The 13655-nt window shown below is 52.2% G+C and overlaps 2 protein-coding genes and 1 long non-coding RNA gene across 3 annotated transcripts in view; 1 reads left to right on the top strand and 2 right to left on the bottom strand.

Moving 5' to 3' along the window:
- The window catches only part of Stat6 (signal transducer and activator of transcription 6), a 30253-nt gene extending 27653 nt beyond the window's left edge, over positions 1-2600 (bottom strand). The window contains exon 1 of the mRNA XM_023707264.1: positions 2501-2600. The gene's annotated coding sequence lies outside the window, so the exon portion shown is untranslated. The remainder of the gene's footprint in view (positions 1-2500) is intronic.
- Positions 2601-3264: 664 nt separating this feature from the next.
- Lrp1 (LDL receptor related protein 1) overlaps positions 3265-13655 on the top strand; it is an 84007-nt gene continuing 73616 nt past the window's right edge. Inside the window, exons 1-2 of the mRNA XM_004646990.2 lie at positions 3265-3792; positions 12041-12163. Coding sequence (XP_004647047.1) covers positions 3726-3792; positions 12041-12163 — 190 coding nt within the window. The 5' untranslated portion in view covers positions 3265-3725. The remainder of the gene's footprint in view (positions 3793-12040; positions 12164-13655) is intronic.
- LOC111814277 lies at positions 5139-6682 on the bottom strand. Its single transcript, XR_002819300.1, has 3 exons — positions 6317-6682; positions 5886-6016; positions 5139-5365 (listed from the first exon to the last, which is right to left on the bottom strand). It is a non-coding gene; the product is annotated as an uncharacterized LOC111814277 (long non-coding RNA).

Consider the following 13655-nt stretch of genomic DNA (forward strand, 5'->3'; position numbering starts at 1 on the left):
TTTTTTTTTTTTTTGTCTTTTTAAGACAGGGTCTCACTATACCGTTCAGGCTGGCCTCGAACTGGCAATGATCCTCCTGCCTCAGCCTCCTAAGTGTTGGGATCACAGGCATGCAGCTCCACACCCAGCTTCATGGCTTTTCACTCAGAAAAAATGGGTTGTTAATAATTTGCTGAAGGAAGATACCCACTTCCCACATCTACTTCTTTCCAGTCTATCATCATTCTTGGTATCCTGATCATGAATTTCAGAAAATTCCTCCTTGCCTTTCCACTGTTTTAGTTATGCTTCCGACCTAAGCATTTGAAGATGGAAATTCCTTAGGTAGAGAGAAAGAAGACACTGAGGCAGAAACTAAATAACGAGAAGTGTCAGAAATACAGGAGAGAAGATTCTGACAGTAACATCCCTTACCCTACTGGGAAAGTACTCCCTGGCCTAACACTCCTGCCAACTTCCCCACCAGTGAAGAGCTGGGCAGAGGACTGAGTTTGTAATTCCGTAGTACAATATTTTTCTAGCTTGTAGAAGGACCTGGATTCAATTTCTGTTACTGAAGAAGAAAAAAAGACCTAAATGGATACAAAGAAGTAGAAGATACGATCTCTGTCCTTAGAGAATTTGTGGTCTTGTGGTAGACACAGAACTCTCAAAATTAAGTGCTAACCTCTGGATCTTGGGGCTATCTTCTGAAGAGAAGAGCAAGAATTTTGAAAACCAGAGCAAGAACAATGGAAAGAGCTCTCCTTAGGAGGGTAGAGGAGCTGGAGGAACAGAACAATTAAAGGTTGAACAGAAATATGCATTCTCTCATCTCAGAGACTCCTGTAGCAGTTCACATACTGGAAACAACCCCAGGGTCCAGCCATCCCAAGCAGGGAACACTCAGGCAAGCAGAGTCTAAGTAGCCAACATAAAGTGTGAAGTGGACGTAAAAGAACAGTGCAAAAAGAGATCAAAATGAATTAATTGAAAAAATTTGCAAGAATATACATAATATGAACTCACAGGTGGTTTCCATTTATGTTGTAGGTTGTAGACAAAAAAAAAAAAAAAAAAAAAAAAAAAAAAAAAAAAAAAAAAAAAAAAAAAACCCCCCTAAGAGGACTGAAAAGTAGGATCGTGAAGCAGCCTAAAGTTTGGTTATACCTTCCAACTTTTTATACTCTAAGACTTTTAACCACTAAGTATATTACTATATGTGTGATGAAAAAGTAATAAAAATAAACACATTTACATTCAAAAGATAACAGGGGTTTGGAGGAAGCAAGCAAAAAAATGTCAACATGCGCTGGCCGACACCAGATTTGGGGAAACCATGACTGAGAGAAGAGTTCTTATGTGATTCACTTGTTTCCAGACACCCAGCAGAGTTCTGTTGGCGCAAAAGAGACAGAGGGAAAGTAGTTTTAGGAACATGCACCTAAGTAAGTAAGGTAGCCTGGAAGAAGAGCCCCTCACAACCCAATTAGGCCAATCCAGATATGTTTTTCTGACAAAGCTAAGTGAGGTCAGTTTGAGTTGGATTTTACTTGGACCACAGGCTAGGGAGGGGTCCTGGCAGAAACCTAGCTGGCATCCATTAAAAACATTTGGTGCATCCCTGCCTGGTTCTGGCACTATGTTACACCATGCGGCTGAATAAAAAGTGGAATAAGACCCCACCCCTGCTGGGAGATATCCTCTGGCAGTGAAAATGGAGGAAATCTGAGATATATTTCAAAGGGGGAAAAATAGCACAGGCTGGCAAGATTGGATACAAGAATGACAGACCCTGTTAAGTTGGCCAGAAGTCTGAGGTTTCCACCCTGGGAGACTAAAGGCAGGTGGTCATGACCCTGAGCAAAGAGAACCAGGACAAAGCTCTGGTTTCAGGGAAAGGTCGAGCTTACTATCATTAACAGTCAAGTTCTCCCCTGCTCCCTTTTCTGCCAGGGTGGACTGAAGGTCTTCCCTGGGAAGAGACTTTCCTTCCCAGAGAAGGGGCTCTTCCCTGACTCGAACTAAAGAGAAAAAAGGTTAGTGCAAACAGCCCTCATCTCTAAGGCCAATCTCTGGCAAAGTCGCCTGCTGGGCTCCAGAATTCTGATTCAGACACCCAGGAAGTCAGATACCGACGGTGCAGACTTCAAAGGGCACCCAGAAGGGGGCAGTGGCCAGAAGCGCATTCACTGGCCCCTGGGAACCGCCTTCTGGACTCGAGTACCATCCCAGGGCTTGTTGGGGCTGGGGACAAAGGTCCGACACTCGGCAGACATTCCCTTAAAACCGAGGCCTGGAAGAGGAGTTCTGGAGTCCCCCATCTTATTCCAAATCCCTGTTGCTCAGAATTTAAAACCCTGGCTTGATGGGAAGCCAGTCAGAAGGTATAAAAAACAACACACACACACACACACACACACACACACACACACACACACACACACACAGAATAAACGATACCCGACCTCTAGGGGCAAAATGGGTTGCCCTGCCTGAACCCCACCCGCTGGTGACTCACCTCCCTCCAAAGCAGGGCCTGCCCCTCCCGCCCGGTGCCAGGCGAGCCGGGCGGGGCGGGCACCGAGGTGGGCTCCATCCCCGAGTCCCAGGCGGCCGGGCAAGCTCCAGCGTGTCCCCGCGGGTGCCCTGTTTACACCGAGCCCCTGAGCGAGGCGGGGCGGGCCCTTGCGGCACCTCCTCCACCCCGCCCCTCCACCTCAGGCCCTAGTCTAGGTCCGCGTCTTCCAGTCTCCAAATCAAAGCTCGGCCTTTCCCCGTAGTTTCCCCGTGGACCGGAGGCCCCTGCCCACACCCCGAGCAACGGAGGCACAGTCAGGGTTCCCCGAGGAAATCGGGCTTCGGCCCTGACACTGGCTCCTGCAACCTCCAGAGGGGGCCCGAAATGCTAGGGTATGACCCCGAGTTTCAAAGAGCAGAGCCCGGCTCTCCTCGCTCACTGCCCCATCCCACCCTCGACCCCCTGACCTCTCTGGAGTGTGACAACAGGGAGGACCTAAGCAAGGGAGCGGGAGCCCCGGGCCCCAAACCGGCCGGTGGACCCCCGGGACTCCCTCTCTCGGACCGCTTCCCAGAACTCCAGAGCCTGGAGCAACTCGGGCTCCCCCTCCCCAGGGCAGCGCGCCAACCGGCGCATGCGCACTCGCTGGATTGCCGCGTAGCTCTTCCCCCCCCCCACCTTTTTTCTTTCCCCGCCCCTTCCCTCCCTCCCTCCCTTCCCCGTCCCCTCCCTCTCCCCCTTCGCCCCCCCCCCAGCCGCACTTTAGTCCGGGGAACAGCGGTGCGAGCTCCAGGCCCGTGCTCTGAGGAGGCGGAAACGAGGGGAGCCCCTAGAGCTCCGTCAGACCCCTTCCAAAAGCTCCCCCACCCGGTCCACGCCCCCTACCCCCCATCCCGCCTCCTCCCAATTGTGCATTTTTGCAGCCGGAGGCGGCTCCGAGATGGGGCTTTGAGCTTCACCCAGGGAGGGGAAGAGGAGCTAGGAGTAGAGCAGGGGGTGAAGAATTTGGATTTGGGGGCAGGGGCGCACCCCCGTCAGCAGGCCCTTCCCAGGGGCTTAAGAGCTACCTCTTCACCCACGCCCCTGGTGCGCTCTGCCGAAGGAAAGAATAATAGAGAAGGGGGGAGAGGAAGATAAAAGGGGACCCCCCAGCTGGGGGGGGGGGCGAAGGAGAGAAGTGGCAGGACCACAGGGGAGGGGGCTGCTGCTTGCATCAGACCACACCATGCTGACCCCGCCGCTGCTGCTACTGCTGCCCTCGCTCTCAGCTCTGGTCGCGGCCGCTATCGACGGTGAGTGAGATTCCGCTGCCCCTTTGGACCCCTGGGGCACCCCCTCCCCAGCCCCCACCTCTGCGTGCGGATGAGGAAGGGAGACGTGGGAGGGGGTGCCTTTTGTTATCCCAGTCCAGCTGACACAGCAGCGGCCTGACTGAGGGCAGGGATGGGGTTCTGATTTGGGGAATGGGGGCCCTGAGCAAAGGATGGTTCTGGGGGAGGCCCCCCAGCCTAGACAAAGACCAAAGGCCTGGATTGAGAGAAGAGGGCTCCCCTTTTTCTGATCCTGAGATCGAGAGGCCTTCTCTCTTCCTACCTCGGTTGGGGAGGGCCTCTGCTCCCCCTACATCCTCCACCTTCCTGCTCCCCCCATTTGATTTGTGAAGGAATCTGGATTTGCAATGTAGGGCTGCCAAGAGGGGTGAGGGGGGTTGCAGTGGCTTCTGAAGGCTCCAAGGGGAAGCCAGGCCAGGGGTACCCTGCTGAGCAGGGCAGGCTGGCCCAACAGGGCTGTGGGTGGGGAGAGGGAGGGCCCCCTGCTTGGATGTAGTATGGGCCCTGGAACTCAGGCATGAAGGCCTGGGTCCAGGATTCAGGGCTGCCTCTTGGGTCCCGAAATGGACACTTCCCCCTTTTAGAGCCTCTGTCAGTAGCCTGGGTTGAGCTGTTTCAGGGGATGAAGAGGGGGTGGTGATGCTGTGTGACTTTGAATTTTCCTTCTTAATTCCTGAGAGCCCTGAAATGAAGCAAACATCAGATGTCATCACTGGGGAAGGGGACTGGAGAGTGGCCTGGAATGCTGGAGTACAGGGAGGGAGAGGCCCTCCTCCTGCTTCTGGCTCATCCTCAGGGCTGGAAGGAGAGTTGGAGGTTGGATAGGGTTTATGACTATGCCCCACATCCCAGCTGCTTCTTGAACCCCCCTCCATCCCACTCACAGATACTGCTGCAGAGTTAAGCTTGGGCTAAAACTCTGTTCTTTTGGGGAAAAGGGGTGCCCTTCTCCCCATTTTCTGCCAGCTGTTTTTCTTCTTACTTGTGAGTCACTGCTTTAAGCCTTGCTCAAGCTTTTTAAGCAGGGGTCATAGGGGTAAATTGGGCTGGGTCCCTAATTTGGAAAGAGATGAGATATCTTTGCTTCCTGTCATCTTTGCCCTCTCACTAAGGCACAAAACAGTCTCATACTGTCATGTACCCCTCCTCTATCTTCTTTGCCAGGCTGGGATAGGGAAAGTTTTTCTCTGAAACCAAATTATCTATCTCTCTCTCCCCTTTCCCTAAGTTGCTCCGTTGGGGGAGGAGGGCTAGAGAATCGGAAAGCAGCTGTGCCCAGATAAAACAGTTTATTCAGTGTCCCTTAATCATGCATCTAGGGGACTGTCTGTCTGTACCCTCCCCCCCACCACCACCACACACAATTATCCTCCACAAGAGGAGGAAAGAGGCTCAGCCCTGAAAATCCTCCAGACTTGCCCACACAGCTACCCTCTGCCTTTAACTGCCTTCATTATCAGGTTCTTTCCTCTTGCTCTCAGCCCTGGGAGGGAAGAAGGGAAACAGAGGCAGAGAGATTGAGGTGCAGCTCCTCCTGGGAGGGAAAGAGAAAAAAATTGTATGAGAAGGAGCTCCATCAGGAGGCCCATGGAGGCAGGTGGGTAGAGTTAGACAGAAGCAAGAAGTCTCAGGGAAGAGCAAGAGAGATCCCTGGCCTACTCAGGAAGGACCCCAGGGAGCCTTACTTCACATCCCAGACAGGTCCTAGTTGCCACACCATGTTGATTCGCAGTGGTTAGATAAGGAAGACTGAGCGTGTTCTCCTTAACTGTCTCCTTAACTCTTGCTTAAAACTACGGTGCCCCACCTCTGTATCCCCAACTCAGTCCACACTTTTCAGAGTCCCAGGAAGAGGACCTCTCCTCAGACACACATCAGTATCCCTGCTCTGGAAATGAGAATACAGATGCTCTGGAGGGAAGGAAAGTAGAATTTTGTGGGAATGTAGGTTTTCCTCTATCCAGTGGTAACACCCTATCCAGATCCCTGCTTCCTACCTCCAGGTCCACATAACTTCTTTTCTTTTCCAGAGAAGAAACTCTGGCCCAGCTTACCTGATGTATCTTCCTCCTGCTGTCACAGGCTCTGCTCCTTTCTCTTCTGTGCCTGAAACTGCCCCCAGGTGTTCCTTCTTCTGGAGAATTGTCATTCACCCCAGTAGACAGAATTGAATGTACTGTGCTTGCTACTGGGGAAGATGGAGAAAAGATAGGACAAGGGTTGGGAAGAGGAATCGTTGAGAGCCCTGCTGAGATTAAGGGATATTTTGTAGTGGAGAAGGCACCTCCACAGAAAGGGCCTGTGGCCCTTTCTGACTTCTCTTCCCCCTCCACATATCCCTTTGAGCTGGGCTGTTAACCAGTTAGTGGAGCAGGTGGGCAGCTGAAGTAAGTGATGAGGCTGAGTGTCAGCCTCCTGCTGCTACAAGAAGGTCCCCAACTCCATTCTCCCCACTCAGACCCAGACCCTAAATATCTCTCCTTACCTTCATCTTTCAAAGCAGGGATATGTAAGAAATTCATTTGGGGATTATTTTGGTGTTTGAGGCAGCTTCCCAGGCTTTCTTTTCCTTCCAATCTTATTTCTGCTTCATTTTTTCCACTTTTCAAAAAAAAATTATTATCATCTTCGTTTTTACCTTTGACCGTTCTCCTATGACAAGACCTCCCAGAATGTCAACCAGGGCATTGACCAAAGTCAAATCCTGCCCCAATCCCCCGACTCTTCAAAACTCTTTTCTGGGTTGGAATTTTAGTTCAGTGGTAGAGTACGTGCTTAGCATACTTAGAGTCTCAGTTCAATGCCAGCACCAAGCTAAACCCTCTTTCTACCTTTGGGAAGTCCTTCCTTCCTGAAGCCTCATAGTCGTGCTGCAGTCTCAGCCCTGTGTGTCAACGCTCAAAGCCTACAGCTTATGCCTCCCCAGTGTTTTCTCTCAGGATCCTCCCCACCTCTTGGACTGCCCACCCTTCAAGTGCTCTAGCTGGGGGTGGGGAATGAAGGGGGACTTTACTATCCTTAAGGGATCAGGTGCTGTTGAGTTGACTGAGACTGTGAAAGGGTCCCTGACTTTGTGGGGCTCCATGTGCGCCCCAGAGAAACTGGTCTGCCCCCCTGTGTACTGTCCCAGATTTCCAAGAGGTTAGCAGGATCCTGCATTGTTTGGAGAAGGAAGCAGTTGGCTCTGGAGTGCTTCCGGTGCAGTGGCCTCAGGCACCAGTATAAAACCTCCCTGAGAGGAGCTGAGGGATGTGGAAGAAGTGGCAGTTGCCCCTCTTGCAGCTAAGATGACAGTCTTTTTCAGGCTGTGTGTGTGGCTTCCCTGGCTAAAGATCTGGCTTCCTTCCAGCCACCCTTCAGGTCTGGAGTAGTGGCTCCTCTTCTGGGGGTCTGCCTTGGGTCCGACACTGGGAATGCCGTGAGTCTCCTCCCCAAGCCAGAGTACACTGCTCCCACCCTACTCTGAGTCTCAGTGGGATAGTTATTCTCAGGTTCATCCTAGGACAACTATGTCACTGTCTTAGTGACCTCTGGGCTGAGCCCCCTTCCTGTCTTTTTGCCTGTCTACTTTCCTGTCTGTCTGTCATCTGAGTGTGTCGTCTCTGGCCCTCGTGGTTCAGCTGTTATTTGCCCCTTCTCTATGGTTTTATCTACCCTGACTCTGTCCTGTCATTTGTCTTGTTTTCTTCTGCCTGTTTCCACTTACTTCCATCCAGGCCTATCCATTTCTCAAACACTGCCTGGGAGGGGACTTCTCCGGGGTTTTCCCCTTTACTACCTAGCTCCCCACCTTTCTCTGAAGTTGTTTTTCCCCTCCCTCCCTGTCTAGCCCCAAACCATCCAGTACCATGGGGAACATTCTTCCTTTTTTCTTTCTCCTTGCTTCACTAATTCTGGGAATAAATTTTAAAGAGAATGTTTGTGGAAGAAAGAAACTGATACCCATTATGGGCTAAGCAGAGGAAGGTGGTATTTCAGAAGGAAGGAAGGAAGAGGGTTAGACTTCTGGCAGAACTTCCTCCTGACAGGCCAGGAGGAAGAGAGCTGGAGGGAGATGCAGGGAGTTGGTCAAGAGCCGAGAGCTTTTACTTCTGGTGAGCATGGGCCATGTGGGGGGTGGGCAAGAGCAAGGACTTATAATGCCCTGCGGAGAGATGCACTGACCTTTGCTGGCATTTGAGGAGCCTGGATTTTATTTGTAGGGAAAGACAAAGATGATAGAGAGGTCATGGGTCAGGCTAATGTCCTGCTGAGTCAATATTGACTCAGGGTGGAAAGGGAGACCCTTCTCCTCCTCTGGCAGTCCAAGTCACCCTGTCTGTCCATCTGTCCAGGCCGCAGAGCAGAGGCCCAGTCTCAGGAATGACAAAAATGTGTCTGAGCCTCACTGAGCTGCGGGAAGGAGCCACCGGCTAACACCCAAAATACATAAAATTTGGTGAAAAGCTCTCCATTTGGGTCTGGGAGGCCCTTTGCTGCCCCACCCCTCTAAGTCTGAAAGTTTAAATTCCTGCAGCCTCTGCCCCCCAGCCCTGGGTGTCTGGAGTTCTCTGTTCCCTCAGATGTACTGTGTGGCTTCCTTTAGAACATATCCCCCCCACCCCAACCCTCCCTGTCTATCTCAGGGGGGAGCCTGTTTGCCCCTCTGCTGTACCAACACTTGGAAAGCATGGTCTCCATGTTTTCGCTGGGCTCCTTGTCCCTCAAGAAGTACCATCTGAGGCCCTCTCCCCAGCAGGTACTGAGAGGTGGGTCTCCTCCTGTGGAGAAGGGTTCTGCCAGGCCTGGGCTTCTCTGCCTGCCACTCTTCTCTGGCCAGACATGCTTCCCTACCCCACACCCCAGGTCTCAGAGTGGGACAGAGGATGACAGCCAAGGCTCAAGTGGGGGGTGGGGGGAGACTGTGTTGTGTCTGGACATACACCCAGCCCCACACCTCCTGCTCTGGCTCCAGTTTGGTGGCCCTGGGGGCCATGGCTGGGCCAGGCGCCTGGGTTGGAGGGGGGGTGGGCAGGGTTTTGGCCAAGTTAGCATGGCGGTCACATTCGTCTCTAGGCAAAGCTGAGAACAGACAGCCCCTGTGTCCTGGTGTTCTTCCTAGAACTAACTCGCTCTCCTCCTTCTCTCGTCCTTCCCTCCTTCTCCTCCCTCTTACCTCACCACTCTTCTGTCCATTCTTGCCCATCTCTGTCACCTCTGTGTCCCCCGCCTCTTGGAGGGGTCTAAAGGCCATCCCTACTGATCCTTCTTTTCCTTCCCAGCACAAGAGAACCAGCATTTTCCCTGCCCTTTCCCTCCTAAATTGGATTCTGAGTGTTCAGTTACTCATTGCTCCTGTTTTCCCATCCGTAAGGTGAGGCTTGCAACACATCCACCTCTGCAAGGTTATGAGGATCTGAGTGAGTTAATATAGAGAGGATTTGAGATCCGTGGCCAGCAACAGTGGCCATGTTCAGGAGTATAACTGGGCCAGCGAGATAGCTCAGGGGTCTAAAGCGCCTCCTTAGTCAGCCTCAGGGGACCACAGTTTGAGCCCCAGGACCACATGCCTCACCAGCCCCATCCTTAGGGTGGGCTGAGCCTGAAAAATAAAGAAAACAAAAGAAAAGAAAAGAAAAGAAAAGAAAAGAAAAGAAAAGAAAAGAAAAGTATAACCTAATGTTGTGAGGTGGGAGAGTCTGTTAGTTGCTTCTGAACTTAGGGCAATATTATTTCTCCATCTGAACTGCAGACCACAAAGGTAGTTTTCTGAGCGCTGGACTCAGATGTAGAAGGCTCAGTTAAGGGACATGGGGTTGGCCTTGCCTCTAAGCAGATTATAAGTTTCCTCCCCCATCCCTACCCCAGCATGGAGGAAGCTTCCCTTGGCCATGGAGATTGCCCCAAAGTAGGTTATATGTTTCTTTTCTCCCTTCTCCCCTTGAAGGAAATCAAAGACAGGCCTCAGCCTTCTCACTTGAGATTCCTGAGGCAGTCTCCACTGAAGGGACAGGAGGGAAGTTATTTTACATATATCTCCAGGATCCTTGTGCCACCCTGGCCCTCTGGGACTGTGCACCCCCATCAGCCCTCTTTCCCTGGGCCAGAGGAGATGCTGCTTTGGACAAGGGCTGAACCCTTCTCTTCCTTTCACTGCCCCCATCCCCCACTCCCCTTTCTCCAAAAGAGCACATCTGGTTTGTGAATCTCTCATTCCAGCTTTCGGAGTTTGCCAGCTGCTGTTTCCTCTGTCGAGTTCAGGCCAAAAATGGGGGTGGGGGACAGTAGGGAGACTATGGGAGGACCAAAGGAGGGAGACCATGGAATGGAAGGGAGGTTAGAGTGACCACCCCATGACCTCGGCCCTGGTTGTAAGTTCTGGCTGAGGAGGGATGAGGGCACAGACTAAGTCCTGGGTCAGGGAGGAAAGAAGCATGGAGCACGGGGGGAGCATGGGGGTCCATTTCTGGGCTCTAAACATCCCATCTGCCTTTGAGTCCCATTGCAGCCCCCTAGCCCCCCTCAGGCAGCCTGGCTGGCCAGGGGAAGTGTTGGTTCTCCGGCATGCTAACTAGGCTGGCGCACTGTGTTTCCCGGGAAGACCTCACAGCTGGCCCAGTGGGGCAATGAACTCAGCATTATCCACCTCCTCAAGGGGCCTTTATTCCCAGCTCAGGGTGGGGGGGTGAAAGGGGGATGCGGGGGGCCTGGCCACACCACCCTCGATGGGTTTCCTGAACTCAGCTCTGGTTCTGGCCACAGGCCTGAGTGCAGTCCCTTCTGCCAGAGATGGGGGTTACCGAGGGAAGACATCTCGGCATGACCCCCATCAGCTTCCTTCCTCCATTGGAGCCCTGACACACTTTCCTTACACTTCCCTCTCTGCCCTGCATTTGAGTTAGCTGTTCACAACTATCATCCTCAGAGACTGAAGCTCCTGAGGGGCAGAGAGGGACTAGCTAGGGCCCTTCCTTGCTACTCAGTGCCTAGTGCAGTGCCTGGCACAGGGCTGGCATTCAGTGTGTGCTGGCAGAATGGACATGGACTTGACACAGGCCCAGGAAAAGGTGATGAAGGACCAAGAAACTAGGAACCTGGCCCTGGCTGGGGGGCCAGGATCACCACGGAGGAGATGGTGGTGGAGTGGGTAGAGCTGCTTCTGAGCCTCTTTCATGAATAGGAGGTCGGTGTGCACTGCACTGGTTAAGAGCCTAGAGTCAGCTGAATGCAGTTGAGTGCTGGTTTTGTCACTCACCAGTTCTTGTAGCTCCAGGCAAGTGTGGCCCAGTTTCCCCTCTGTGAAGGGGTAGGATGAGTGGTCCTTAACTTTGTCATCCTGTGGAGAAGATTAAAGAAGATGACACATGGAAAGAACTGGTTTACCACAGTTCCCAGCACATACTAAGCCCTCAGTAATAAGAATTGGCTGCTACAGGGAGAGAAGAGCATAGGCTGGGAGGGCAGGCCCGGGAGGTCCCAGATGTAGTACTTGCACAGGTTGGCAGACAGAAACTAACTCCTAAAGGTCAAGCCTACCACCCTCACTGCTGCTCTCCATCTGTACCATCATGAGCAAGTCTCTTGGCACTTCTGAACTGAAGATTTCTGTGGCAAATCCCCCCTGAGGTCTAATCAGCACGGGACCATGTCTTCAGAAAGCAGAGGTGACAGATGCCATGTCTGATCTCTTCTGCTGCATGCCAAGGGTACCCCCTACACACAGTTCCCATCTGGAGACCTGGTGATTTGAGGTTGGGGTTGGCTGGGGTGAAGGGCCAAGGATCAGGGATGTCCTAGAGGACAGAGCAGTAAAGAAGTTAGAAAAGGTCAGCTCTGGGCTACTAGTGGGAGTAAAAGGAAAATGAAGAGAAAACTCAGGGAAGCTACCCGCCCCCCGGTGCCCAACACTGTTAGTCAGCAAAACCTGGGATATTAGTGTCTGGTCAGAGTGACAAGAGCAGCAAGGGCTTTGACCCTAAAGGGGGAGGAGAGGCATACTGGTCACGCAGCCTTGAGCATCTGGTGGTGGTGGCGGCAAAGCCCTCCTTGGATCCCTCCCCTCCCCTGCCGTGGCTGTGCAGTGTCACGTAGCCAAGCACATGGACTGTGGTTAGAATCTGGGCCTGATGGGGACTAATGCTAGGGAAGAATAGGGAGTCCTGGGGAGCTTCAAGCCCTTGGAGTTGGCCTCTGCCCTTCCTTATACTTTCCTTTTCTTTCTGGCCCTTAGCCCCTAAGACTTGCAGTCCCAAGCAATTTGCCTGCAGAGACCAAATCACCTGTATCTCAAAGGGCTGGCGGTGTGATGGCGAGAGGGACTGCCCAGATGGCTCTGACGAGGCCCCTGAGATTTGTAAGTACCTTTTCTGGGTTCCTCTTTCCAAACTCTTGACATCCTTTTGCTTTGGCAGATGTTTGAGATGAGGACAGGTACTGTCTAGCCTGGTGTGGACCTTGCTCTGTGGCTATGTTTGCCCATGACACAGCTAAAACTGCCCTCTGCCCCCTCTTCACAGTGCCTAGTACTTTGCCTGGTGTGCACAAGAATGGCACCTGAATTTCTCCCTGGTTTACTACACCCTGAGCCTGTTGGGGACTGTTTCTTCTGGACTGTGGCACTGCCAGACGATAGCTTGGCAGCCCTTCCTCTTCTTCCCACTTTTGAGCCTCCTGGGTCCTGATGAGTGGCCTCTAGGTCCTGCCAGGTACCGTTTTGTCCTTAGGATCTCAGGCCAAAGGCCAGGGTCTTGCTCAGCCTCTATACCAGAAGTCCCACCCCTGCACATTTCCCGCCATCTCCACCTTCCCTGCCCCCAGTAAATGGTGTAATCAGAGGCAGCTGTTTAAACTGGGAGAAAGGTCCCCACCCAGTCTTTATCCTGCCAATGGCGGGGTGGAGGACTTGCTGCAGGAGCCAAGTCATGGGCAACTGGCAGAGTCCTGGGGTCTCCACTTCAGCATCTCCCTGGCGTGGCTAATCTGGCTCAGGATCTAGGTGACTGTTACTTCTGTGACTGTCTCTGTTCTCTCTCGTATGCTTTATCCTACTCCAGTCTTCTCCCATGTTCCCTCCCCACCTAAACCTGTACTTACTAGGGCTAATTTTAGGACTAAAAATGAAGCCATTGGCTCTCTTGTCCTCATCCCACACCCTGTGTTGAGGGAGTTGGGCCAAGAGTGTTCATCCCATAGTCTTTTGGTCTGATACCACCACCTCTGCACCCTACATTTCTGACCCTGGGCTTAGGTGTTCAGAGTAAAGAAACCTATGCAGATGGCCCAGATCTGGCTTTTTATGTTCATTCTTTTCTTCAGTTTGGTGTACACCCCACCTCACATCAATTCAGGCACAGTCCTAGACCCATAACACACACACACACACACACACACACACACACACACCTCCCCTGCCTAAATGGCCCATCCCTATTCCGACAAAGGCACAGACACATAGTTCATGCCAATCTCACAGTAGATACAGACACACGGCCTGCACTCTGAGGTGTGTACACAAACACAGGCACCAGTAGAGGCACATACACACCAGCTTCCCACACAGACTCTTGCCACACAACACAACCTGCCACACTACCACCCCTCCCTTGTGCATGTGGACTCTTCCAGAATCTATGGCTCTGCATGGGCACTTGTATAGTTACCCTCCTGGCAGTTTTGGAAGTACCAGAGACATCCCAGGCCAGCCACAACATTTGACCCTTTGAAATCCTTTCATCAAAGCACTGTTCTGGGTTGGAAATCTAGAATAGAGCTAAGTCACATATGCAAGTTCAAAATTTTTGAGTACCTACATTTGAAAAAATAAAAAATAAAAAAAATAATTTAAT

The sequence above is a fragment of the Octodon degus genome, unplaced genomic scaffold (assembly GCF_000260255.1).
Source record: "Octodon degus isolate 3935 unplaced genomic scaffold, OctDeg1.0 scaffold00286, whole genome shotgun sequence".
NCBI classification, from domain to species: domain Eukaryota; kingdom Metazoa; phylum Chordata; class Mammalia; order Rodentia; family Octodontidae; genus Octodon; species Octodon degus.